Source organism: Aedes albopictus, chromosome 2 (genome assembly GCF_035046485.1).
Source record: "Aedes albopictus strain Foshan chromosome 2, AalbF5, whole genome shotgun sequence".
Classification (NCBI taxonomy): Eukaryota; Metazoa; Arthropoda; class Insecta; order Diptera; family Culicidae; genus Aedes; species Aedes albopictus.
In genome coordinates, this window is record NC_085137.1 from 226085190 (window position 1) to 226111454 (window position 26265).

Consider the following 26265-nt stretch of genomic DNA (forward strand, 5'->3'; position numbering starts at 1 on the left):
CGCCTTCGACCAACTAGTTCAACAGTTGGAGCCAATATACAATAATACCATACCATTAGGTCAATAGCGGGCCTGCTCCCGTCAACACCCGCTAATGCGGTCGTTGTAGAGTCTGGGGTCCTTCCCTTCAGATACAAAACTGCTATTGCAGTTTGTAACCGGGCAATAAGCTTTTTGGAACACACCAAGGATGATGGATCGGTGGCCTTCATCGCCAGTGAAGCCAATCGAATCCTGACCTCTGTGGCCGATGCCACCCTTCCCCCGGTGGTAGAACTCCACCGCAACGGACCTAGGAGCTGGCAGGCCAGATCTCCTAAAATCGACAGAAAAATTGAGAATCATTTTCGCAAGGGTGGTAATCCAATTATAGCACGAGCACTGTTTCTTGAACGGCTAAGGACCCGGTACCCTCATTCCGAGATAATATACTCCGACGGATCTAAGGCGGCTGGAAAAGTAGGAATTGGAGTACATGGCACGGGATTCCAGGAACATCGTAGCCTGGCTGACCAATGCTCTGTTTTCACCGCCGAGGCGGCGGCCCTATTGGTAGCAATATCAAGACCATTTGAAAGACCTGTTTTAATAGCCACAGATTCTGCTAGCACTTTACTAGCCCTGGAGTCTTCCAGAGCAAATCATCCTTGGATCCAGGCCGCTCAAGACCTCATCGACGACGAAACAAAAAATGTCACATTAACCTGGATCCCGGGCCACACCGGGATTCCCGGGAATGAGAAAGCAGATGCTCTCGCCAATCTTGGCCGAACGAGTCGTCGTCTTACGCGAGGAGTACCCGGTGCGGACGCAAAACATTGGGTGAAGACCACAGTTCAAAACTCTTGGGCTGAGGAATGGAGGACAAACCGCTCCCTATTCATCCGAAAAATAAAAGGAACCACGGATGCCTGGGAAGATAGGCAGACTAGAAGAGAACAGGTTGTACTATCCCGTCTCCGTACAGGCCACACCAGGACTTCACACGATTACACTGGAGGTACTTCTTTTCGGAAGACTTGCGAGACGTGTGGAGTCTTCAACTCAGTGGAACACATGATTTGCGAGTGTCCAACACTGGAACAACTCAGGACACATTACCAAATAGGAAGCATTCGAAATGCACTCAATAATGATGAAGCAGGTGAGACCATACTAATTTGCTTTTTAAAAGATGCTGGTTTATTCACACAAATCTAATCTCCCAACACACAGCAATAACTCCTCCAAACCCACCGAGTGAGGGTCCCAATTGGGACCTGAACTCGGTAGGGTGCGGCGGATACACGGATTGACGGAAATCGACTTTTGGCATGGAAACGGACGAAGATAAGGACACGAAGACAGCAAACCATTCAAGAGACAAACCTTTAGGATTAGAAGAAACAATAGCCAGAATTGACAGATTTATACATTGAAAAAAAAAATTAAGCTTATTCTATACCACATCCAAAAAAAAAAAAAAAAAAAAAAAAAAAAAAAAAAAAAAAAAAAAAAAAAAAAAAAAAAAAAAAAAAAAAAAAAATAGGCCCTTCTGGCCACTTCTTTTTTTTTTCAATCCCATTCTATACCACATACAATGTTATCAACTCTGTAAAAATACTTTTATTTTCTTGAGGCGAACCAACCAAGGGTTGAAAACCTCATTAATAAAGACAATAATAATAATAATAGAAGTTTTACTCGGATTAACCGAAAGGCCATATTGGCGACACCAGCCCTCAACTATCTGAAGGGCGTTTTGCATCAGGTCGAAAAGGGTGCTGATGCACATACTAACTAACAATGTTAGGTAGTCGTCGGCAAAACCATAAGTAGGAAAACCGCTATTATTGAGTTGCCTCAATAGCGTATCTGCTACGAGATTCCATAAAAGCGGTGATAAGACTCCCCCTTGGGGGCATCCACAAACACTCAATTTCCTAATCCCTGCTAGACGCAATGTCGAGAAGAGATATCGGTTTTTGAGCATTTGGTGAATCCAATTGGAAATCATTGCCCAAGTAACATTTTCAGAGCTCTTTGGATTTATTTTGGTTTTATTAGAGGTTTATTACGGCCACCAACAACGCCATCGGCTGAAGTTTTATTTGACTCTAGAAGCGTTCTATGAAGTGTCAATAAAATCATCACAAAACTTTCCAACGGTGCACCCAATTTGATTTATGAATGATTGTATTGCAGTCGTCAAGGGTACTAAAAAATAAACAATGGCTGCATATCATGGCTGATATGCATTATGTCATATTATGTGGCCAAAACCATGAACAACCATAATCACGGCTAAAATGCATTATATTTTTAATCAAATAATGGACTCATTACGCTGATCTCAGAACTCTATATTGAAAAAATATTCTTCCAATTAAATAAGCACCACTGGTATTTGTTTATTTATTTCATTGAATTTTTTTGACCAACCATAGCCGACCATAGTGAAATGCTGTTCATGATCTATCTGAGCGCGAAATCCACAGATAGATTTATTGTGAATTTAATATGGTAATGGCATGATCAGTTTCACTTATTGCGGTTGTGACGAAGAGATAGAAGCTTTATTGTCGTACGCATTATTTTTTTTCGGGAGGCAGCTGCTGCCATATTGAAATGTATCACTTATTCACAACGCAAAATCGATAAACACAATAAAATAGTACATACCTTGATGATATGACGCTTTTGATGAGGGGCAGGGTTGTTATCGATACCGGTAAGTTATTTCTGGAGGAAAACGTGAAAAAATCCGACACTTTGTTTTTACTTTATAAACATTTTTTTGCCAAAAACTGCACTGTTTGAATGGCGCGTTAATTATATGCATTTGTTATCGCAACATGCACGGTAAAATTTCTCTCGCCTTCACTGAATTGATGTAACAATCGTCACAAAGTTACACATTTTCCAACAAACAACTTCTACTCTTCATTAAAATTCAGTTCCATGATGGTTACGATTCCGAGAGTAGATTGTTTACCTTTCTCGCACGGTCAGAACGAAACTGGATGTCAAACTTTTTCGAGCAGAAATGAGAAACATGAAAGTTTTATTGTGGACTTATTGTTCCTTTAAATGTTGATTTATTAACCTCTATAGGAGTGGTCCATTTGGTCGGAATACGTTCTTATAGCGGTTATCAGAAGGTTGTGATGGAAATGTTAGTTTTATTAGCAGTTTTATAAAATTTGCCATGAAAACTGCTTATAGAAAACGATAAATAAAACTCAAAATGTTACTTGGGAGTTGCGCCAGTCCTCCTCGCGCGAACGGGTTTAACGCCATTGCTTCTGCCTCTCAACTCTCGACCACATTGTTGTTGTTGTTGCTCATGGATTGGTTATCATTTCTGTTGGTTTCCTTTAGAGCCGCTATCCCTCACTGCAAATGAAGTATTTTTTTTTCTTCTTTTTCTTCTTCTTCTTCTTCTTCTTCTTCTTCTTCTTCTTCTTCTTCTTGGCGTAACGTCCTCACTGGGACAAAGCCTGCTTCTCAGCTTAGTGTTCTATGAGCACTTCCACAGTTATTAACTGATAGCTTCCTCTGCCAATGACCATTTTGCATGTGTATATCGTGTGGCAGGCACGAAGATACTCTATGCCCAAGGAAATTTCCTTTACGAAAAGATCCTGGACCGACCGGGAATCGAACCCGTCACCCTCAGCATGGTCATGCTGAATAGCCGTGCGTTTACCGCCTCGGCTATATGGGCCCTATTTTTTATTATCTTTATTAAATAGACTTAAAGAGACTTTCAAATGAAGTAGTCGCCAATGATTCTGGTGGTTATCTATGTAAGCAGGCCCTTATGGGGACTGGGCTCAGAGCCGGATCAGCGTTTATCAGGAGGGTAAATCTGAACCTACTTCCATTCAGTTAGTTGCCCAAGTTGGGCACAGATCAGGAACGTACTTTAAGGCCACACCACGGTATTATGGAACCGAAAACAGCGCCGACATTAGCCCATCCACCGTTTCTATTCAGTGTCACCCGACCTTGCTACCCAAGCAGCACACAAGTCACAAAGAAGTGTTTACAGCGCAGTTTTTTTTAGACACGAGTAATTTTCAAGTTATTCTGCCTTTGAGTTAGCATTACATGAATGTAACTCCTGTACAACCAAAAACCTGCGCTGTCTACACTTCTTTGTGACTTGTGTGCTGCTTGGGTAAGAGGATAGAATGCCGTCGCTACCAGCTCTCTTGTACGTAGTTACCTAAGCGTGTACCGTCTCAGTTATCAATTACAAAGGAAGACTAGTATGCCGTAATCAGGGACTTATTGGTATCGTTCCTGATCTGCCCGAGGCACTCCTAGCTGGGCTGTGACACTTTGGAAACGGTGCCATGTGGCTTGTACTGAGTTGCTTCCGGATCTGTGGAGTTTCTGAAGAGGCCCAGCAGAGCTCACTGCTGGGCTTTCGCCACGCCTAGGCTTACTGCGCTTGAGATGGATTGCTCAAGCCTTTTTTTTTTTTGTCAAGCCCCGGTGCTCTGTCACCCTTGGCGCTAAAGGTGGTAGATCAACACAGTTATGATATCCATCTCTTAGAGAAGAATCCTAGGCTCCCAGCTGACTCGCAGAAGGAAGGGAGGGGGGTGATCGTCAAGTCCCTGGACTCCTGTCCCTGCTGCTTTAAGAGAGCTTCATCTGCCAACAGTGAATCAAAATCCAACCATCGCGCAACAATAATGACAATGTCGCAACCTGTATTTGTTGCGACAAAACAACCTATGCGACATAAGTTTGTCCCAACTTGAAAATAATGGGATTAACATCGTACACCATGAGTTTAGAGATTTTTAAGCCTTGCATTGCGATTTTTGAACGGTAACGTAGAGTCGGTAAACACTGCAACTCTGGTGAAGCTCTATCATCAAACAGATTCGACTTTGGGTTAGTAATAATTGATTAATCACGAGTTGAAAAATACGCAACAAATTCAGCTTCCGTTTTGTCTGCAACAAAAAAAATCGAGATCATGTCATTATCTGCCACCAGTAGGGATAAAGAGTAATCGTCGCACCTTCTTTGTTGCTTGTTTTGTGCCTCTTTTGTCTGCCAATGACCATTTTGCATGTGTATATCGGGTGGCAGGCACGAAGATATTCTGAATTCAAAGAGTCAAGGAAATTTCCTGGACTGACCGGGAATCGAATCTGTCATCCTCAGCATGGTCATACTGAATACCCACGCCTTTACAGCTATGACTGTAGGGGCGCTGGCATCCTTGAGTTGTAAGTACTTTTTACCCATTGTGATATCAGTGAAACCTAATCATGTAGCTCGAGCTGTATAATTGTAGAAGAGTATACATTAGTGTGGGTCATCGGAACCGTTTTGTCAGATCAAAGCTTTTTGGGTTCCGTTTCGGGTCCTGAGTATCTGTGCAAAATTTGAGCACGATCAGTTGAGTCTACACTTTGCGCATTGCAATTGAAATTTGTATGGGATTTTGTATGGGAAAACATACTTTTGTGCATTTTAGCCATAAGTTGAAAAAGTTTGTCTGAAACTTTTAAATCGATACTGTAAAATGATAGCCTACGATGTTCTGTAAATCTTTGTTGAAGACCGCAAAGCGATCCGATGCTTGTGAAATAAGTTACAACCAACGAACCGCATGCATGTGTTTATGTTTTAACATGTAAAGGAATAACAATAGCAACAAAATCATGCTGATTCGCCAAGCAATGCCAACGCTATAACTTTTTTCATAAGCATCAGATCACTTCGCGGTCCCCGACAAAGTTTTTCAGAACACCCTAGGCTATGTTTTCCCTTTATCGGTTACACGGTTTTAGAAAAATTCGGGCTTGTTATGAGAGAAATGCAAAAAGTGTGTTTTTCCATGTAAAATCCCATACAAACTTCAAACGCGATGCGCAAAACGTAGACATAACCGATCGTGCCCAAAATTTGCACACTTATTTGGGTCCTGAAATGGGATCAAAAAAGCTTTGATCTGATGGTATACCATTGAATTTTTCATTTTTCCATATAAACGATGACCCACACTAGTATACATTCATTTGCTCCGTACTTAGCTTTGCAGACACTTGCAAACCAGAAACATGATCTACTTCGCATTTCAGCTCTACTACAGGTTAATTAACCTTTATGAATCTTGAGTTTCATTTTCGCATCAAATCCACGCAATCGACTGTGCCACTGCTCTGCCATCATAGTCAAGCAACACGTCGAGTCTTCAGTTTTCTCCATAAAAATCTGCCCTTGGAAACATACAGACACAGATCGACAGCACTTCGCAAGTAAATCCGTCAATCAACCGCGACTTACCGACCCAGTAACAGCCCGAGATAAATCACCCGGCGTGGGAATGACGTTAAATGCTCATCCGGGCATTCATCAGGAGCGCGTCCGTCTATGGCCGCCGTATCAATTTCGAGAAACGGTTGTAAATTGGGTCATTATAATGCTTACACTGCCGGCCGGCCGACCGACCGCCCCCGGGTGATCTGCGGATAGATATCATCTAGCGCATCGCATCGGCGTGGCGGCGCGGCGACTCCAGAGTAGTGCTCTGGATGCGAACGCAACATTTATACGTCGGTGTATGGATATCTCGGCGAGAAGTTCAAACTTATGCATTCATTCATCTATTCTGGGGCCGGCACTGACTGTGTGGTTCCAGATCGTGCGGTCATTCATAGAGTGATTGCATAATGGCGGGAAGTTGATGATTAAACTGGTTCATTTTGCGATTAGGCGGCGGCGTTACCGGCGATGACGAACTGTATGAACTTGAAATGGATGGCATCGATGAACTGATTTTCGGTTACTGTTGAGGCTTACCGGATCTGCCCTAGTGCGAATCGCGATGATTCTGATTTAATGTTTTGAAAATGACACCTAACTTTTTGCACCTAACTAAATTGTTCCAGGTCAGCGAGGTAGACAGGAAGGTCGTTCTGAAACGTCTGAGATTATTTTTTTAAAATTCTAGAGAAATTTCGAAAAGTTTACAATTTAACGATAAGAAATTTGCAATCCGTATCTAGTTTTGAAAACGGATTAACATTCGCAAAATCATACAAATTATGCATTGTGTTTATGCCTATAATAATGACAGTATTTAGTTTGAGCAATTTTGTAATGATGATTAATCAAACAATTTATTTTTCTTCTTTTTTCCAGGCCTGGGTTTCCGTCCACTCCCGTCAGAAGACAACGTCGAAAGTACGCTCATCTGGTACAAGGGCACCGAAGAGAAAAACTACAAGCAATGGACTGATGCACTGGACGACTTCCTCCAAGGTAAGATCAGCAGAGAGATGTGATGTTGTTTTTGCTATGCCATAAATCAAACACGGTTTTCGGAAGGCACTCTCGTGCCTCGTGACTTTTCCTCGCAACGCTCAATTACTGCAGTATGTATGTACGACGTACGTATAGGTATTCACCGATTCGTTCCGCATTGGAAATCGAATGTATCGCATTTGAAAAATGTCCTCGCTTGGACCCGGTACAAATTTGTTTCCGGGGACATAATTAGAAGCGGTAAAATGTCGATAAATTGAAATTACTTCCACTAAGATGCAATAACGCAGTGTATAGTTTACAAATAAAGCTTTTCCCTTGGCATTTCCAGATCAATGCACGAATCGCGTGGACGCGAACTTCTCAATTCAAATAAAGGTTGCTTATATCTGAAAATGTTGTTGATGTTATTTGTTTAGCAATATTTTTCACCTAACTTTTGCAATGGGCAGAGGCGTGATTTAAAAAAAAAACGTTTTTGCTCCACACCGCTTATTCAATTCGTAATCAGATTCTAAGCCATCTCCAAAAAATTTAGCTGATTTGATTGAAAATTGTGAGTGCACAACCCAAGTAACAATGAATGCTGATCAGTGAGAGTATTAGCAGAACAGTGGCTGGGTAATGGTGGCAGTGGCTGAACACAATGATTGCTGAATATTGGTCTGGAGTATGGTTCTTTAATCAGCAATACATAGATGGCTGAATATCAAGTTGAATAGAACATTTTTCATCTGTCTAACCAGCTTTAAAGTATACACCAACAGGCAGAATTAATAATCTGTTGTTCAGCCTTTATTCAAAATAACTGAAGAATACCTAACTGAGGTATGGAAAACCGAATACCTACAATAAAGTGTGTGGAGCGGACCTGGTGTGATGGTTAAAGCACGCGACTTTCACGCCGAGGACCTGGGATCGAATCCCACTCCCGACAAACTCGCAAAATGTGAGTTCTTCCTTCGGAAGGGAAGTAAAGCGTGGGTCCCGAGATGAACTAGCCCAGGGCTAAAAATCTCGTTAATACAGGTAAAAAAAATGCATAAGGTGGCCCACACTTATATGAAAAACAAAAATTTCGAAAAATGTAAGTCTTACCTCCTAAATTAGAAGTTTTGGACTCCCAGAAGCTACGTTCAAAATTTGAGCAAAATCGGATGAGCCTAAGGGGGCGCTCAAAACGCTTGAAATTTATATGGGAAAACTTGGCCAAATGTATGCAGATATTTTAAGTTTTCGAATTTTGCCGCTCGGTGGCGCTGTAAGCGATCAATAATCAAACCTTTTGGTGTTATTGTAGGTGACTAAATGCCAAACAACTTTGTCGAAGACCGCAAAGTGATCCAACGTCTGTAAAATAAGTTATACCCTAGGTAAAGTGAGGATAAACTTTATTGTTGTTTTTCCAATACATGTAAAGGAATAATATCAATAATGAAATCTCAATACTTTGCCACACTTTGCCTAGGGTATAACTTTTTTCACAGCCGTCGGATCACTTCGCGGTCTTCGACAAAGTTCTTTGGTATATATTCACCTACAATAATAGCAAAGGGTTTATTTATTGAACGCTTACAGCGCCACCTAGCGGCATAATTCGAAAACTTAAAATTTCAGCATACATTTGGCCAAGTTTTCCCATACAAACTTCAAGCGTTTTGAGCGCCCCCTAGGCTCAACTGATTTTGCTCAAATTTTGAACGTAGCTTCTGGGAGTCCTAAACAACTGATTTAGGAGGTAAGACTTGGTATTTTTCGAAATTTTTGTTTTTCATATAAGTGTGGGCCACCCTAACCTACAACCTCAATGAGGTATTAGATAGCCCTGCATAAGAGGTAAAATACCTTAAATAATAACTGGTGTGTATTCTGTGAATAACGCGTGAATAATGACTTCAGGTATGGCAATACTAAAATAATAATCGGTGATTTTAATACCTCAAGCAGTCCTCAACACCAAACCAATACCTCGTAGAGGTATTTTATCAATACCTACAAAATACCAAAATAAGTTATTCTCTATCAAATATGGTTTGGCTTGCAGTCTCTCAAATGGAAAATAGATAACCTCTGTTTCCTTTTGATTTGAGAGACTGCAAGCCAAACCATATTTCATAGAAAACTTTACAGTCGATAAATCAAGATAAGTTATTTTCAATACCTGGATAACCGACCAATACCTTGTCTTGGTATGACACCTGACTTTGGTATGCTTCAGTTATGTGTCAATTAATCATTCCTGCTCGGGAAGTAATGCTCTTATTTTCGAGGATACGTATACAATTGTGTGTGGTGTAGGTGCTAACCCAAGTAACAATGAATTCTGAACAGTGGAAGTATTAGCTGAACAATAGCTGGTTAATGGTGTCAATGGCTAAACACAATGACAGCTGAATATTGGTCTGAAGTATGGCTTGTTCAACCTCTTTAATCAGCAATACATAGATGGCTGAGTAAAAAGTAGAACAGAATATTATTCACCTGGGTAAACAGCTTTAAAATATACACCAGCATGCAGAATTAATCATGTGTTGTTAAACCTTTAATCAAATATTTTTTGACAGCTGGCCCTAGCATGTTTTTGTAAAGTCCACATCGCTTCTTCAGCCTCAATACAGACTTAGTTCAACTTATGTTCTTGACTATTCAGGCACAACAATAAATGCTCTTGTTTTCGAGGATATGTATACAAGCGTGTGTGTGGTGTAGTTGCTGAGTGACTGTAAAACAGAAGATCCGAGTTCAATTCCCAGTTTTTCCACAGATTAATTTATACATTCATAAACATCTCGCTGAAAATAGACGCAGCTAATGATAAAAATAGACTCACGAAAGTATTTTTATTTTATTTTAAATTAATAAAATTAATTGATTACTGATTAGGCGCATATTAAGCCTTGAATCAGCCATCTAATGAACCTCAAACCAGCTAAAGGTTGAATAAAATCACCAAAATTTGTTTAGGAGCTGAATAAAAGATTGTACCTCTTGTGCTCAGCTTTTGTTCAAATGAAGGCTGACTTAAAATAGTAGGAGAAACGTTTGTACAGTATCAAATTGTTACCTGGGAAGGTGAGTGACTATAAACCAAGAGGTCTGGGTTCAATTCCCAGTTTTTCCACAGTTTATTTTATACATTCCGAAACATCTCTTCTGGAAATAGAAGCTGTTAATGGTAAAAACAGGCTCACGTAAGTGTCTTTATTAACAGCTAAAGGTTGAAAAAAATCACCAAAATTAAATGTTAAGGAGCTGAATAAAGGATTGTAACTCTTGTTCTCAGCTTTTGTTCAAATTAAGGCTGATTTAAAATAGTTGCAAAAACGTTTGTACAGCATCAAATTGTTACCTGGGAAGCCCTTCAAAGTTTGTATGGGAATTACTATGGGAAAAAGACGTTTTTCATTCAAATGACCGTAGCATTTCCCCAAGTGCCCTAGGTTGTAAGTTAAATCTTGGCCCAAGTAACACAACTAGTATTATAATAGTTTAAAATTCACGTTTCATACTTAGTCGGTTGTTCATTTCCTGTATTATTAACTTAATATTGAACACTTATATAAGCAAAACAGCGCAAAAAAATGGCGGCTTATAAAACATCTTACAAGTTATTTAGGATGTATCCTAATACACTAATAATACTCCAAATATACGTCCGAACCAACTCTCTAATATTGATCAGGTGAAATTGAGTTCTTTGTCAGTTATAAAACTTGCGTATAACACATATAACACAATTTCATTTATGAGTTGAAATTCAGATATTTTCCGGTAATAAAAATGTATAGAAAGCTGTTATCGTGCGTACCATTTAAATTGTTGTAATTAAGCTATTTGAAAGTTAAATAACTTGAAGGTGCCAAATATATACCATATATCCAGTCTCTCTGGAAACCTGACTGTATGCAAAGCGAAACAACTTCAAAAGCAGAACAAAAAAAAGCAAAACAAATATTCTTTTTCCGAATGAATGCAAGAAGCTACTTCAACATGAACTGCTTCGCGAGAGATGGAGTCGATGATGTCTAAATATTTGGAAAAAATAAACAAATAGGATAGATGCAGTAGTAATAGCAACATCTATGGTAATATGGTAATTTACTGGTGCTTCAAGATTTATGGTGAAACATATAATTATAGTCACTCATAATTCACGCGCCATTGTATTGAAATAAATAACGTAACATTGATCAGCCATACGATTCTGTTTTGCTGATTTTTTTTATAATCCAGACGAAAAAAGCAATATGGCAGATTGTTCATGAAGTTTACAGTGCTGTTCAAAATATTGTTAATACTATTGGAAATTTTAATCATAAATAAAACTGAACCCTTGACCCGGAATAGACTTCTAATGGGTCATAGCCAAGATTTATTAAATTTAGAAAGTATTTTTTCAACGACGAATAAACACATTAAGGAAAACAAATATGTCATTCCGTTTCATATTTTTGTTCATGTACTCATATTTTTTTTCAGCACTGTAATTTCAATCATTTTTCTATTAAAATGAAGAGGAGCAGAACACACAATTCGTTTATTTTGATTCAGAACAAGTTCAAATTTCTTCAAAATAACATCTGCCGAGCCACTCTACAACATGAGCATGTTATTACATTTATAATACCGTCAAGGCACCATTCACCGTGGATCTAAGAGGATTCGGGGCAAATAAGGGCTGTCATTTGACACCAGTCTTATAAACATTGTTAGTGCCGCTTTTAATTGCCTTCATTTTAGGTTAAAATTAAAGCAAAATCCACAGAAGTAGAAAATTTTTCACAAAATTTGGTGATATAGTACAATTAGTAAAGGGTAGTAGGGTTGCTAATTCCGTGGTAGGTCACCATTCACCGTGGTAGTAGGGACCCATTCACCGTGTATAAGAAATTTTATTCTACTTTGTTCAAAAATGATCTAAACAACCCAGCCAAGGGAATTTTCTTCGTTTAAATTCATTTCAAGTAATAACTTGCAAGATTTTATTAGAAAAACGAATGTTCAAATTTTCGATTTTTTCTAGATATATGGGACAATATGGGGCACGGTGAATGGAGACCATTGATTTATAGGGTACCCATTCACCGTGCATTTTTGTTTCAATTAAAAAGTATGAGTAATCGTACTTTCTTGTTGAACTTACTTCGGTAATGCAAAATACATACCTGATATGTGAATTTAATTGCTTCTTGGTGGAATAAAAACGTTACTACATTTAGTTTATCGCTTAAATCACCTTAGCGCAATTTTCGTTTTTATACTATGAATGCAGTGAACGAGCAGAATCCCGCTTCATGTAAACACACTTTAGTGTTAAAATGATACTTTTAAATGTTTCTAATGAGCATTTTGACATGGAAACAATGCATTAGTGTTGTATTGGTGAAATTGAAGGAAAATTGTCATATCATTCAATCATAATATGGAAATAATGAAAAAATATTCGAAGGCACACGGTGAATGGAGCCCCCACGGTGAATGGCGCCTTGAATAACGTATTTTCAACATCCTCACTTATTTGTTTGTTTTGTGACAATCATTATAACTCCAAAATAACTATATTACAGCTATTTGGTTGATCTGTCATTCTGTCAGACAAAATTAATACAAATGACGAGTCAACATTGGATGCTCATAGTTGTTCTGAATTCAGTAAAATTTCAGTGAAATGTGTACAGAGTAGAATAATTAGTTACGTGTACAGTGTACGATTCACAATTACGCAGCCAATTAGACCATGTTTGGAACAGCCTGTGAGCTTGCAGAACGGGCCGGCCGGCAGCCCGGAGAAACACCATATCAGATCGGGACGGAAACATGGTGAACATTGTTGGCGAATTTTTTTGTGATTCGGTTCTGGCTGCTGTTTGGCATTACTTATAAACTAAAACGCCTAGGGCTCTGGCCGGATGCTTCCCTGATTTGTGTGTGTTAACCCTGTTTGGGCAGGGATGGTAATCACGGCCGCTGCTTTCAGAACAACTTGGAGGCGAGAAGGATGCTAGCTTTTCCTGGGAGCTCAGCTGTTGGAGCCGTTGAAGCTTGACTGGTACCCCCCCAAACGGCTTGGGATCAGTTTTTACATGCTGAATTACATAGTAAATTTTGTTATTTTTTTAATTTTTCACTGAGGATTTCATATTTTATGTAGGCGCATTTATCCCCGCCACATTTGGAGTATGGGGTAGCCTTTGAAGTGAAACAGATAACGAGTAACTGCAGCATGTCAGCAGCATGGTTAATCAACAAACTGCGAATTAAAACGTAAACATTGGTTACTGTCAATATTAGATGGTAATTGGTGTTGTATATCTGGATATTTTACATATTTTTTCAAGCTTTACAGCCAAAGATATTGTTTTGCCAGAAATCAGCAGCTAACAGCTAAACAGCGCACTATTGGGCATTCAGCGAACTTTCAACAGGGTGGCATCAGTGTTTGATTTTAATTTAAGTCGTGAAAATGTTCGTCGTAGCTTTTTCTCTTTTTTCTCTAGTTCGGATAACGATTAGTAACTAACTTTTCATGTTTTTTTTTGTACAAATGTATTTGTCTAGTTTAAGTTTTATTCAACCATTGGGACCATTATTGTCTGTTGGTGTTGTCAAATAAATAAATAAACAGAAATGAAGCTTAAAAATAACACTTGATGTTTTTCAATCCTCTAATAGTACGTTTATAAAACATTTTTTTATTTTTTTTATTTTCAAAGATGTTTTCTGTGTTACTTGGGGGTATTCCTAGGCTACTCTATTAGCTACAACTTTGCCGAAGTCCTTGAACGGGGACGTCTTATTAATTAGTTATCGATTTTTATCCAGAATGAAAATCTTTGATCATGATGGTATGTATAACACTATTCGATGGGCATCACTGCAATTTGTCTTGAAACAATGTTGCCATGATTTCTGTCTACTATCTTTGGCGCCATGTGCAGCAATGTTGCCTGCCTGGAAGCTGAACGATCATTGTTAAAGGTTCTCCAGTTGGATAAAAATCGATACTAATCAATGAGGCGTCCGATTTGAATGTAGTCTTCGGCAAAATAGTAGCTGATGGAGTAGGATGAGAGTATCAACGGTCAACTTATACTCTAGGGCGCTTGGGAAAATACTACGGTCAATTGAATGAAAAACGTAGTACATCCATACAAACTTTGAAGGGCGTGTGCACTCTCAATTTTAAACCAACTCAGCTCAAATTTTGGGAAAGCAAAGCATACAATCTGTTTATATATAGCGGTGTGAAGCAAAACCGATTTTTTGAACAAGCTTAAATTGGGCTGGCTGTGAATCATAAACTCGTTGATTGAATATCGTCGTTGGGGTGACAATGGGTCAGACAGAGGGGCGACATCGGGTCCAAACATTATCTAAAATATCTCATTAAATATTGCAAATATCGAATCAATTTTATGTTGTAATCCTCGTAGTTACCAACAGTTTCTATCAAAAAATAGGTATCTAGAGCAATTAGGTAATGTTTGAAAAATCATCGAAATGAATATGAAAATATGGCCTTTTTAAAATGCCACTTTTAGGGCTTGATGAAACATCACATTTTTAGGTGGATGGATTGATATTTTTTAGAATCTCAAACTCATAGCCATCACGTAATATATTATTGATAAGTAGTATCATCCTTAACCAGAACTTTATAAACTTGCTTTGTTGTCAACGCGGAACAAATTTGGTTCCCTTGACCCATTCTCACTCCCTAGAAGGGATGAGAATGGGTCAATTTTCATGCATTTGTAGTTTTAAGGAAAATTGACGAACTCCAATTTTTTTTTATCATTTGTGCATGCATTATCAAAGATCACATTCCAGTGACCAAAGGACTTTTTCATGCAAAGAAGCAAAAGTTATTGAACAATGACTGTGGAAGTATGCATTTTTGACCCATTCTCACCCCCAACGACGGTATTTCAATACTTCAATTTATCCACAAATGTTGTAGCGATTGAAAAATATTTTCCAAAAATGTTCATTATAAGGATAACATTGATCTTTTACGCCAATCGTGCATTTCAAACCGATCCCCCTAACTAGTGGGAATCCATTCCTCACTTCTAATTAATAAAATAATGGACCAATGGAGACGTGCCAGATGTAGATGCTATTTTCGTATTGTTTATGATACATACCATTACGGTGTCACTTCACTCTCGTGATGTCGTGCAAATTTGGCAGATCATGTGAGCCGCTCCTGAATGTGTGGAAAAGGTTACCCTTGCCAACGACGGGTTTCACTTGGCACGGCACGCCCGACGACGGAGAATATGATCTTCTGCTATTAATAACCTCTTCGGCGATGTTGAACAATGCCGTCATAATACATGATCCCACACGTATGAATGTGATAAAATGCGCTAACAAATATTCTCCACCGCAGACTACAGAACACCCGGTCAGATTTCCGGCCGAGGACAGAACATCTACAACTGTGATTACACCCATCTGCCACCGCCAAGGACCGTGTGCGACGTGGACATCAAGCAGTACGGCCCCTGCACCCTGGAGAACCACTACAACTACCACAAGAGCGCTCCCTGCATATTCCTGAAGCTGAACAAGATCTACGGATGGATCCCGGAATTCTTCAACGACTCCGCCAACCTGCCCGGAAACATGCCCAAGGACCTCCAGGAGTACATCAAGACCGTCGACGACAAGGAGAAGCACACCGTAAGAGGCGATGACGTCTTTATGTTTCGTGCCAAATAATCTTCTTTCGAACTTTTTCCTCCGTAGATGAACACCGTTTGGGTGTCGTGTGAAGGCGAGAATCCCGCCGATATCGAAAATGTCGGACCAATCAAGTATTACCCACGCCGTGGTTTCCCCGGCTACTACTACCCGTATGAGAACTCCGAAGGCTATCTGAGCCCCCTGGTGGCAGTGCATTTCGAGCGTCCAATTCGTAAGTATTTGGGGAAAAACATGTCAATCATATATTTTTTATCTTGTTTAAAACAGTGCTACAGCACCCATTCGATAACTGGATCAAAATAGAGATGGAAGTACATTTTATAGTAGTTTAATTGCCGAAATTTGCATGTTTTATCTTAATACTTCTTTCGGAAAAGCTCTCCGTTAATTACCCTTCCAAGGTGTTACGCCAGGTTACGCTGGATTAGAGCTCGTTCAGCATGCCTATCTGTTTATGAATTAGGGATTAGGATTGCTGGTACGAAGACAGTGAGATCGAATCTGTTTATGATCCAGTTTTGTTTTTACAGTAAGAAATTCACTCGAGCCCCTGGGCATGGCGTATCTTTATGATTGCCACACAATTAAAATTAATATTAGAAATACAGACAATGGAATTCCTTTTCGACCCGTCCTGGCCAGTGCACAGAAAAGACGACAAGGAGTTTTCCTAACTTTGCAAAGGGCTGAAGGGTGCCTGGTGCATGGAATATTGGCATTGGGGGTTTTTACCCCCAAAACCTTTCCTTTGTGCAAAACCCTCTTGAGCGAGACGAGAATCCTAGTCAATGTCTACGGTTCATACAAATTTAAAATTTTGTATGAACAAAAGTCTATGAGGAGGAAGGGGGTGAGTGGTCTGATATGACCAAAGAAGTCAAAGTAAGTCAACGTAGTTAATGGACAGCGCCTTGGTCAAAACATGTGGAAATGCTGGAGTGCCCTGTTTGCTTGTGCGAGACAGTAGCTTAACAGATTTCCCTTGAAATAACTGTCAAATAAACGCAAACCTCAACGCCATATGTTCCAGGCTTGAGTTGTCAGGTGTCACAAGGCTGACTCCAAAGGCACGTTATCCTCCAGTTGGTACATTTGTACAAACCCTTTGTACAAATGTTTCCAGTTTGAGTGAAGTCAGTCGGTTAAACAAAATCCTTGCGAAATCTAAGGAATTCCGAGTAAACGAACATCGTTTGCCAAATGGCGATTTCAGTTTCTGAGTTCCCTTCAGGTATTTCTCCCGAGATTATTTTAGGGATTTTTTTTTAGGCATATCTCTAGTAATCATTCAGAGATTTCGTCAAAGATATCTCCCGTAATTCCTTCAAAAGTTTCTCCCCGAATTCCTGAAACGATTTCTTCCGAGATTGTTCCCGGGATTTTTGCCGAAATTCATTCGTTGATTTATTTCGAGTTTTCTTTATGGATCGATCACGCAATTCCTTTAGAAATTCCTCTCAAGTTTCGTCTGGGATTCCAACAGTGATTCATTCGAAGATTCCTCCCTTCTCGGGATTCCATCATGAAGTTCACCAAAAGTTTTTAGGGAAATCTGGCATTTCTTTAGAAATATTACCTGGGTTTCCGTGAGGGATACTACTAAAACCCTTACCAGAAATTCTTCCCGTAATTTTTCGATAGATTTCTCCTAGGAATCTTTAAAGATTCCTCCCAGGTTTTCTTAACGGATTACTCCTGGGATTCCATTAGAGATTCCTGATGGAATTTCTTCGTGCCCTTGCATTTTTAGTGATTTTTCCCCGGATAGCTTTAAGAGATCTCTTCTGTGGATCAAGATTCCACAGAATCTACCCCAGGAATCTTGCATTGCTTCTTGATTTCTCCCGGAAATTCTCAAGGAATTTCTTCCGGAATTCTTTCAGAGATTCCTCCTGGAGTACTGGGATTACTTGAGGAACTGATTTCATTGATTCCTTTCGTAATTCCGTGAGGCATTTCTTCCGGTGTTCCATCGAAAATTCCAACCGATCTTCTCCAGAGAATCTTCCAACGACTCCTTGAGGAATGCCTCCTGGATTTGTTCGGATATTTCTTTTTGGTTTCTTTCAACGATTTCTGGAGGAATTATTCCAAATGATTTCTCACTTATGGGATTTCTTTCGGGATTCCTTCGGAGATTTCACCTGTTATTTCATTAGAGATTCCTCCCGGAGAGTCCTTCACGGATTCCTTTAAGAGTTACTGTCGGGATTTCTTCCGGGTTTTTTTTGCGAAATTCAGCCCGAAACTTCTCCTGGTAAAGCTTCTGGAATTTTTCTTGGAATTCCTTCTGGGATTTCTTGCCAGATTCCTTCAGGGATCCCTTTCGGAATTTCTTCATCGATTTCTCATGGTATTCCTTTTGGGATTCTTTGAATCTCTTAGGGAGTTTCTTCTAAGATTTCTGAGATTTATTTCTTCATTGACTCCACCCAGAATTCATTTAGGCAATTATGATGAAATTCCTTCGTTGATTTCTGCCAGAATTTCTCCAGAGATTCCTTCAAAGAAGCCATCAGTGATCCCTCCGGAAATTCTCCAGAGCTTTCTCCAAGGATTCCTCCAGAGATTCCTGCAGGAATTCCTCCAGGATTGTTCATTCTCACTTGATTCCTTTACGAATACATCAAGGGATTGCTTAAAGAATTCCTTCAGGATTCTGTCTTTCTTCCAGGGATTTCATACGACATTTTACTGTAATTTCTTCAGGGATTCCTCCCGGATTCTTCCAGGTTTTGCTTGAAAATACCTTAATGGCTTCATGGATTCTTCCCGGGATTTTTTTCTGATGTTCCTCTCATGATTCCTACTGGGGTTTTTTTTTCTGAGACTAGATTTCAACAGAAAATCTTCCCAGGCCTCCAGCATCAAATATTCCAATAACCCTCTTGAGACGCAGCGCAAAAAAGCGAAATTGCTCAACTTTGGCTCTCCAGAACTCTTAGAGTTCCCAACAAAACAGCAATTATTTACCCTTATTTGAAATAACTACTCTTTATCTTCCGGTTTCTAGCTTTGACTACCGTATTACCCCGGTAATACGACACCGACTGTTGTCGAATAACCGGGGTAAACTTGATTCGGCAAACTGGTTACCCTACACCATCTTGCTCATTGAAATTTGGCAACTTTATTTTTGTTTTTGTTTTGATTTCCAGATTTGTTATGAAACATAATTTCAACAGATATTGCGGTGGTTCGAAAGAAAATCTAGTTTTTTCTACGATTTTTTCCATCCTCAGTTCATTCCGGTTCGTCTCCAGGCGGTTTGGGTGTCGAATAGCACAAACTTCGAGCTTCCGTAATTATCGGCTGCAAGTGGAGCTGCTGCGGGTGCGAGTATAAGCACAATATAGAACTGTTTTGCATTTACAGTGTACATCGCTGTGACATTTGAACTCTTTTTAATTCGACATTTGTCGAATAAGCGGGGTACGAATTAAAAAGTGTCGTATTAAAACGTGTCAAACCAGCGGGGTAAGACGGTACCTAGATAAATCGGAAATAAAAAATATGCGACAGCTAAAACTTTTTCATATTTTACGGTTTTTGCCCACTTTTTGTTTACCTTCTTGTGGTAAATCTCACAGGCAACGTAAAGAAAAGTTTTTTGCACACATACAGGTATAAGTAGGGTAATTGATCCGATCATGGAAGGGTTAAGCACTGGGTTCATGTTTAAATCACAATTGTATCGCCCCAAGCAAACTTTTTACATGGACTGAATGAGAAAATCAATCCTTAATCTACGGGAAAATAACGAAATATTGCCACTTTAATGTTGTTATTTTATTTTATTCGTTTTTATCTGAAAGAAAATTGTGTTCCTAATGTTGCGGTATTTGTTCCTATTGTTGCGGTATCCTATTGAAATCATATGGCATACCGCAACAATAGAAACTCAGCAACAGACACACTAAGGAAAATATTTTTTTTTAAATAGATTTTTGGGCAAATCTTAAGCAAACAAATGGTGCAGTCTCATAATTTAAGCATCATACATCTATTAAAAATGCCTTTTGGTAAAATTTGAGTCGAAAAAGTGCTCAATTGCCATCACCACAACATTAGGTACTACCACAACGATGGGAACAATTACCCTAGTGGCTGAATTTTTGAAACAGTTTACATCACATAAAACAAAGTCTAAACAGATGAAAAAAATATGCAAAACTGTTACCGCTCAACAGCACAATTGTGCTGGTTCGTCACGAAAGGGATAAGAGGTGGAAGGCGAGTCTATGATAGTGTAAGGAGTCATGTTGCTATGGTTTAGTAGGTATGCTATAAGAGGCAGAAGAATGTAAAAAATGGGAACAAAAATGCATTTATGGATTCCCAAATTCGAAACAATCCTGAACCGACAGGGAACAGACTTACTTGACACTTGAAGGCCTACAACTCGTAGCGGTGAGTGTGTGCACCCGTTTATTTTTTTTGGCACGGGTTTGGTTTTTTATATAACTCAGTCAATTTTGAACCGATTCTCATGAAATGTTGTACTCATGTACACATGTGCACGGTTAGTACTATATGTGTACAAAAAATCAACTCAATTGGTTCAAAATTGACTGAGTAATAGCAAAAAAAAGGCCCGAGTAAAAAAAAAATCGGGTGTACTCCGAATGAAGTATCCGCCCCCATGCAATGGTCTCGGTCCTGGGCCAACCCAAGTACCAATGACTGCTGAATAACAGCTTATTCATCGAAAATTTTCAAAATCAAGCTTATTCATATTCCCACAGCATGGTGCGATTAGAAGCTTGGCGACTCTAACCTCACGGCTACGAGACTCCACCAAAATGTTCAACGAAGCCGTCAACCCCTTTCTGGTTCTCTGCTGATTGCCAACGAAGGACTGCTCAATCGGCCTCGAGAACTCCTTGCACGCTGATTAGAGAAGTGTTATTCCTCTGAAATTCGCGCACACCAGTCGATGCCCTTTTTTGTAAAAAAGGAAACTAGCAGGCAATTCTTCCTCTTCCCATATCATCGATATAATACGGTGTAGATAAACATTCAGCTGCTCACTGCCGCGCTTGAGAAGCTCGGCCAGGAGTTCGTCTTTCCCAGCAGCCTTGTTGTTCTTCAATCCTTCAATGGCTCTCTTGACCTCGCCTAGCGTTGGAGGTTCCACAGCTTGTCCTTCGTCGTCGATTCGAATTCTGTCTGTTGCTCTTCCACACCCACCGTTCAACAATACCTCGAAGTGCTGTCTCCACCTGGCAGCCACCATTGTTTTGTCTGTCAACAAGTTTCCATCACGGTCGTTGCACATGACTTTTTTTTTTCTTCCCCTGTTGGGGAATTTAAGCCACTGCGTCCAATGACTTGAGAAAGCGCTGTTTTTCTCCGCACGCCATTGGCAGTTTCGTCAAATCTTGCCAGCATTCAACGTACTCTTGCCGACCAGAGTAATGTTCACGGCAGTGCATCGATTAACGAAAGTACTCCTTTAGCTCGATCGTCACCGAAATTTGATAAAACGCTAATGTTTGGGTCAAAGTGCTCAACAAACGTCTCTACTTCATCTTCAACAACGACACAAGAGAAATTTTGGCTTTTTTCACTCGGTTGAAGAATAATGTGAATGAGGATCAAATCCTTCGAATGGTGTCAACTGCATCGGATCAAAAAATGTTACCGTGAGGAAACTTGTTGCTTGCTGGAAGGATATTTCGACATCACAGTATGTTTCATTTAAAATTGGAATCGATCCAGAGTTCAAAAATGTTACGATGCTATCTTCTACTTGGCCTACCGGAGTAGACGTGTGCGCCGCAGTCGCCGACGTTTTTTCCACGCCACCGCCGCCACTAAAACTGATCCGGCGCGCCGCTGTTTAAATTTTTCCACGCCGAAGAGCAAAATTTCCCACGCCGATCAGAAAGCGACTTGGGTATTTTGTTTTTCTAGGCAGCACATAAAACAGTACTGTTCTTACCTGTAGAGCTACTACTTGTTCAATATTGAAACGATCTGTATTGGATAATATTTTTGGCTAATTAATACTGTATATTACCTATTTATTGATTGAGGACGCATTTTTTAGGCATGAAAATCTGTATGTGGGCGTTTTTGGAGCCGGGAATGGTCTTAGCTAGGTCTGAGATGCCTGCCCCTCAGTAAAGGGTGACTCCCATACAAATGAATTGACAGAGTCCTCCAAGAAATCCTTAGAGTTTCCAGGGGTCCTCCAGGCGTTGCTTGTGGGATTCTCAGGGAGTTCTTCATAAGATTCTTCCAGGGGTTCATTGAGAATTCCTTCAGAAGTTCCCTCTGTGGTTCTTTTCATGAAGCTTCTCCTGAGATTTTTGAAGAGATTCCGTCTGAGATTTCTTTAAGAACTCTTGCCAGGATTTCTCCAAGAAGTACTACCCAGAAAAAATTTCAGGGATTTCTTAAGAAATATCTTCTGAGATTACTTCAGGAGTCCCTAAATACCTTTAAAATTCCTTCCGAAATTTCTCAAGAATTCATTCCGAGTTCCTCCAGGAATCTAAGATCAAATTTAATTTCTCAACAAAGATTCCTCTAGGATTTCCTTCTGTGATTCCAATAGAAATACACTAGAACTTCAATGGCGCTGTAGCCACTTTTCCATCATTTTAATAATATTACTGACTTCAATTGACCAAATTGAATATTTATGGGTGTACATTAGGGTGCCAATGGAACGTATGGGAAAAATTTGACCATCGAATTTCAAAAACGGGTAGTGCTCAAAAGTTTCGTCTCCTCAAAAAAAGTCCCCATGCAAAATTTCAGCTCAATCGGACTTCGCTAAGGGGTGGCCCAAAGCGGTCAAAGTTTGGCTGTTTTGAAACACGAAAAATATCCCAAGGTAGGGATACATGAAAATTTCGAAATCGAAAATTTTTTTTTGATGCCAAATGCCTTAAAAGTGCATGAAACGTCGAGATCTGGTGTTATCTCAAAAATTTTTTTTTGGAAAAAAAATGAATTTTTGGACTTAGAAAATTTTTGAGTTGGGGGAGTGAAATTAATTTGAAATGGTGGAATTGAATTTAGTTGCTGAAATATTGATAGCAATAGTACTGGAACATGTCTTATATCATCGTTGGCAACTGATAGCATATTATATATCACATATCGTTAGGGTGGTTCACTTATTTTGCATTAGGGTGGCCCTTTTTGTAGAAAAATTTCAAAAATAAGATAATAGTATTAAAAAATCTCTTATAAAACTGTAAGTCATTTTCAATGTTGAATATATATAATATTTCATTAGGACGGCTCATTTATTTTTAATTAGGGTGGTTCTTTGAGATGGAAATTAAGAACAAAAAAATATTTCCCGAAAATTTACCACTCATATTTTTGTATAGTTTAATATCATGATCCTTTATTGGCATGTAACACTTTGTTAAGATATTCCTAGAGCAACATGTTGAAAGGACGCAACAACCATTGCAAATTTCTGCTTCTCCTGTCCCTCCCGGGCGTATCCCCAATTATTCATGAAATATTTTATTTTCTTTTTTAAATTTTGAATCTGTTTATTTTTTTGGTGCTTCACTTATTTTGCATAAGGGTGGTCCTTTTTGTAGAAAAATAAATAAAAAAAAACGATAATAGTATTTGTATTTGTATTGTATTTTCCATTAGGGTTGTTTTTTTTGGAAATTAAGATCAAAAAATACTTCCATAAAATTCAACCAGGTAATATTTTTCGTATAGCTTCAAGCCATGATTTCCTACAAATCTTTCGGTGACTTATCTATAATGAGATATTCTCTAATTATTATCTCTCCTCTCGTTCTATTTCATTAATCACATAGTGATTAAAACCGATTTCTATCTACAGAATTAAATATTGTGGTACGGACTACTAAAGAGATTAATTTACTAGAGAGGTTAATCTCATTGTAAGATTTTGAAAAGTTTTGTGAGACTAAATTCAAAAATTCGAGTAAACATTTATTCAGCTGATTCTATGAGGAAGAAGAGTTTAGTTTGAAGAGTAAACTGTTTTTTGTTTTTTCATTAATGCGGTATTTGCAGATATAATTTACTTTTGCAATGGTCATGACCAAGCATGTCCGTACTGAGCGGATGAAATTTATGCTCGCAGTTCCGCACGGAGCGTTAAAATTCACCCGAGTGAAATTCTCTCCGTGTGCTCAGTGTTGTACTGCGGTGCGGTTTTTTGACAGTTCGAAAAGACATTTAAATTATTTCAACATCCATCTATCAGTTAAAATAGGAATATTTAATAAATACGATGATTTCGGTGGTGCAAATCAATAGAGCATAATTTTCATACGCTCAGTGCGAACAAGCCTGGTCGTAGTAAAAGGGACGTAACGAACGAGTGGGAACGGTTTTGTGATATTTACTAAATTCATGCTGATAGGTTTTTGGTACATTACATCGAATAAATGTTCTTAAATTACATCTGATTTTTGTGAACTTCTATTTCCATTTTCTTTTTTGCTATTCCTCTGCGTAATATCAGTTTCCAACAAGGATTCCGGAAGAGAGAGAGCACATAACACAGCGAAACAAAAATTAAATTTTAGTCTGTCTCAAAAGCAAACTTAGGTAAAACGAAATATATGGCATAAATCGTTAGTTTAGATGTTATTCGACGAATTTACACTTTGATTGCTTTAAAACATAATTTCCATACTTAATGGCTTGCAGTAAAAAAAGCCCAAAATCACATATTTTGCCCTATAAATTGAGGTATAGCTCAAAATCCTGACGTGCTGGAGCAAATCTGAGCCCGGATTTGGATTCAGCGACCCAAAAACTATCAGAGACACATAAGTTTGCTTTTGTGACTGACCAAATTTTTTTTTTTAATAAGTTCGCTTCTAAGACAAAAAATGTTTCGCTGTGCAATAATTCTTTTGTGTGCTGACTGCCTTGTACAAATGAATGCAGTTCAAGTGTAAAAATGTCGTTTGATTCGATTATGGATTTACCAGACACATTTTTTGATTATATGATATCAAAATATGGCTGAAAAGATATTGCGATTACTATCCAAAAACTGCAGATGTTTCAAGAACCCTTTATGTACTGCTTTGGCAACTTCTTCGTCAACAGCCTTGTAGATTTTGAGCGATCCTATCAAACATGTTTGTGCCTATGAACTTCAGACATTACGTATGTCGAACATACCATTTCGGTTGGTTATCCGAAAAACATCAACATTCGAGGAGATGAACCAGCCATAGGCTGAAAATCTCGATAATAAAGATATATAAAAAAAAAATCAACATTCGAGTTGATTTTATCAAATTAAGGTCATTGTTTACAGAAATTGCAGCACACGAAGACAGAAACCAGTTTTTCAATATATTTTACAATGAATACGATAAATCGTGCTAACTTTTGTTAAGCTGGCTTAGGTAACGCAAAAGTGTGTCGGTAAAGGAACATTTTTAGTGAATAAATATTTTTTCCCATCTATCTCGTATTATGGAAAGCAGTGATCTTCCTTTCTTTTGTCATCGTGTGTTTGATTCCAACGTTAAATTATTGTATGTTTTCGTATCACGTTAGAGTTTAGGTTCACTCACCACTTCGGTATGCTATATGGTAATCTTGTAGCTAAGGTATATTTTGTTTAGATGGATAGAAAGCAACCTACTGTTGTCCTTTCTCCAGCAACGTAACTGTGTTTTCGGAAATGAAGCTGCCCAAGGCCAAGAATCTTTTTAGAAAAGATAAACAGGAAACTTTTGTTGCACATCATCATCGCCTATCAAGCTGTCATAATTTGGATCCGTTTAAAATCAGTTTATTATTCCTTATTTTAAACCATAATAACAATCTGGACCAACATTTGTGTTGCGGAACAACCATTGCAAACGCTTACTTTTCTCGTCCATCCTGAGCGTATCTCAATATTTTATGCAAACTTTTCCCATTAACATATAGAGAAGAGTCAGCTCTATCTGTTACTGGTAAAAGAATCCAGGGACATGAGAAGCAGAAATTGGCAATGGTTGTTACGCCCTTTCCACATGTTGGTCTAGGAATATCTTAACAAAGTGTTACATGCCAATAAAGGATCATGATTTTAAACTATACAAAAATATGAGTGGTATATTTTCTGGAAATATTTTTTTGTTCTTAATTTTCATCTCAACAGAACCACCCTAATTAAAAATAAATGAGCCACCCTAATGAAGCATTATATATATATATATATATATATATATATATATATTCAACATTGAAAATGACTTACAGTTTTATAAGAGATTTTTTAATACTATTATCTTATTTTTGAAATTTTTCTAC

General features: G+C 38.7%; 1 protein-coding gene and 1 long non-coding RNA gene across 3 annotated transcripts in view; one reads left to right on the forward strand and one right to left on the reverse strand.

Moving 5' to 3' along the window:
- Positions 1-26265, forward strand: part of LOC109432900 (sodium/potassium-transporting ATPase subunit beta-2) — a 100819-nt gene that overhangs the window by 70929 nt on the left and 3625 nt on the right. For both annotated transcript variants that reach the window (XM_062851216.1, XM_062851215.1), the window contains exons 4-6: positions 7153-7272; positions 15671-15963; positions 16030-16198. In XM_062851216.1, coding sequence (XP_062707200.1) covers positions 7153-7272; positions 15671-15963; positions 16030-16198 — 582 coding nt within the window. The remainder of the gene's footprint in view (positions 1-7152; positions 7273-15670; positions 15964-16029; positions 16199-26265) is intronic.
- LOC134287936 (uncharacterized) overlaps positions 18421-26265 on the reverse strand; it is a 179781-nt gene continuing 171936 nt past the window's right edge. Inside the window, exon 2 of the long non-coding RNA XR_009997647.1 lies at positions 18421-19476. This is a non-coding gene — a long non-coding RNA (uncharacterized LOC134287936). The remainder of the gene's footprint in view (positions 19477-26265) is intronic.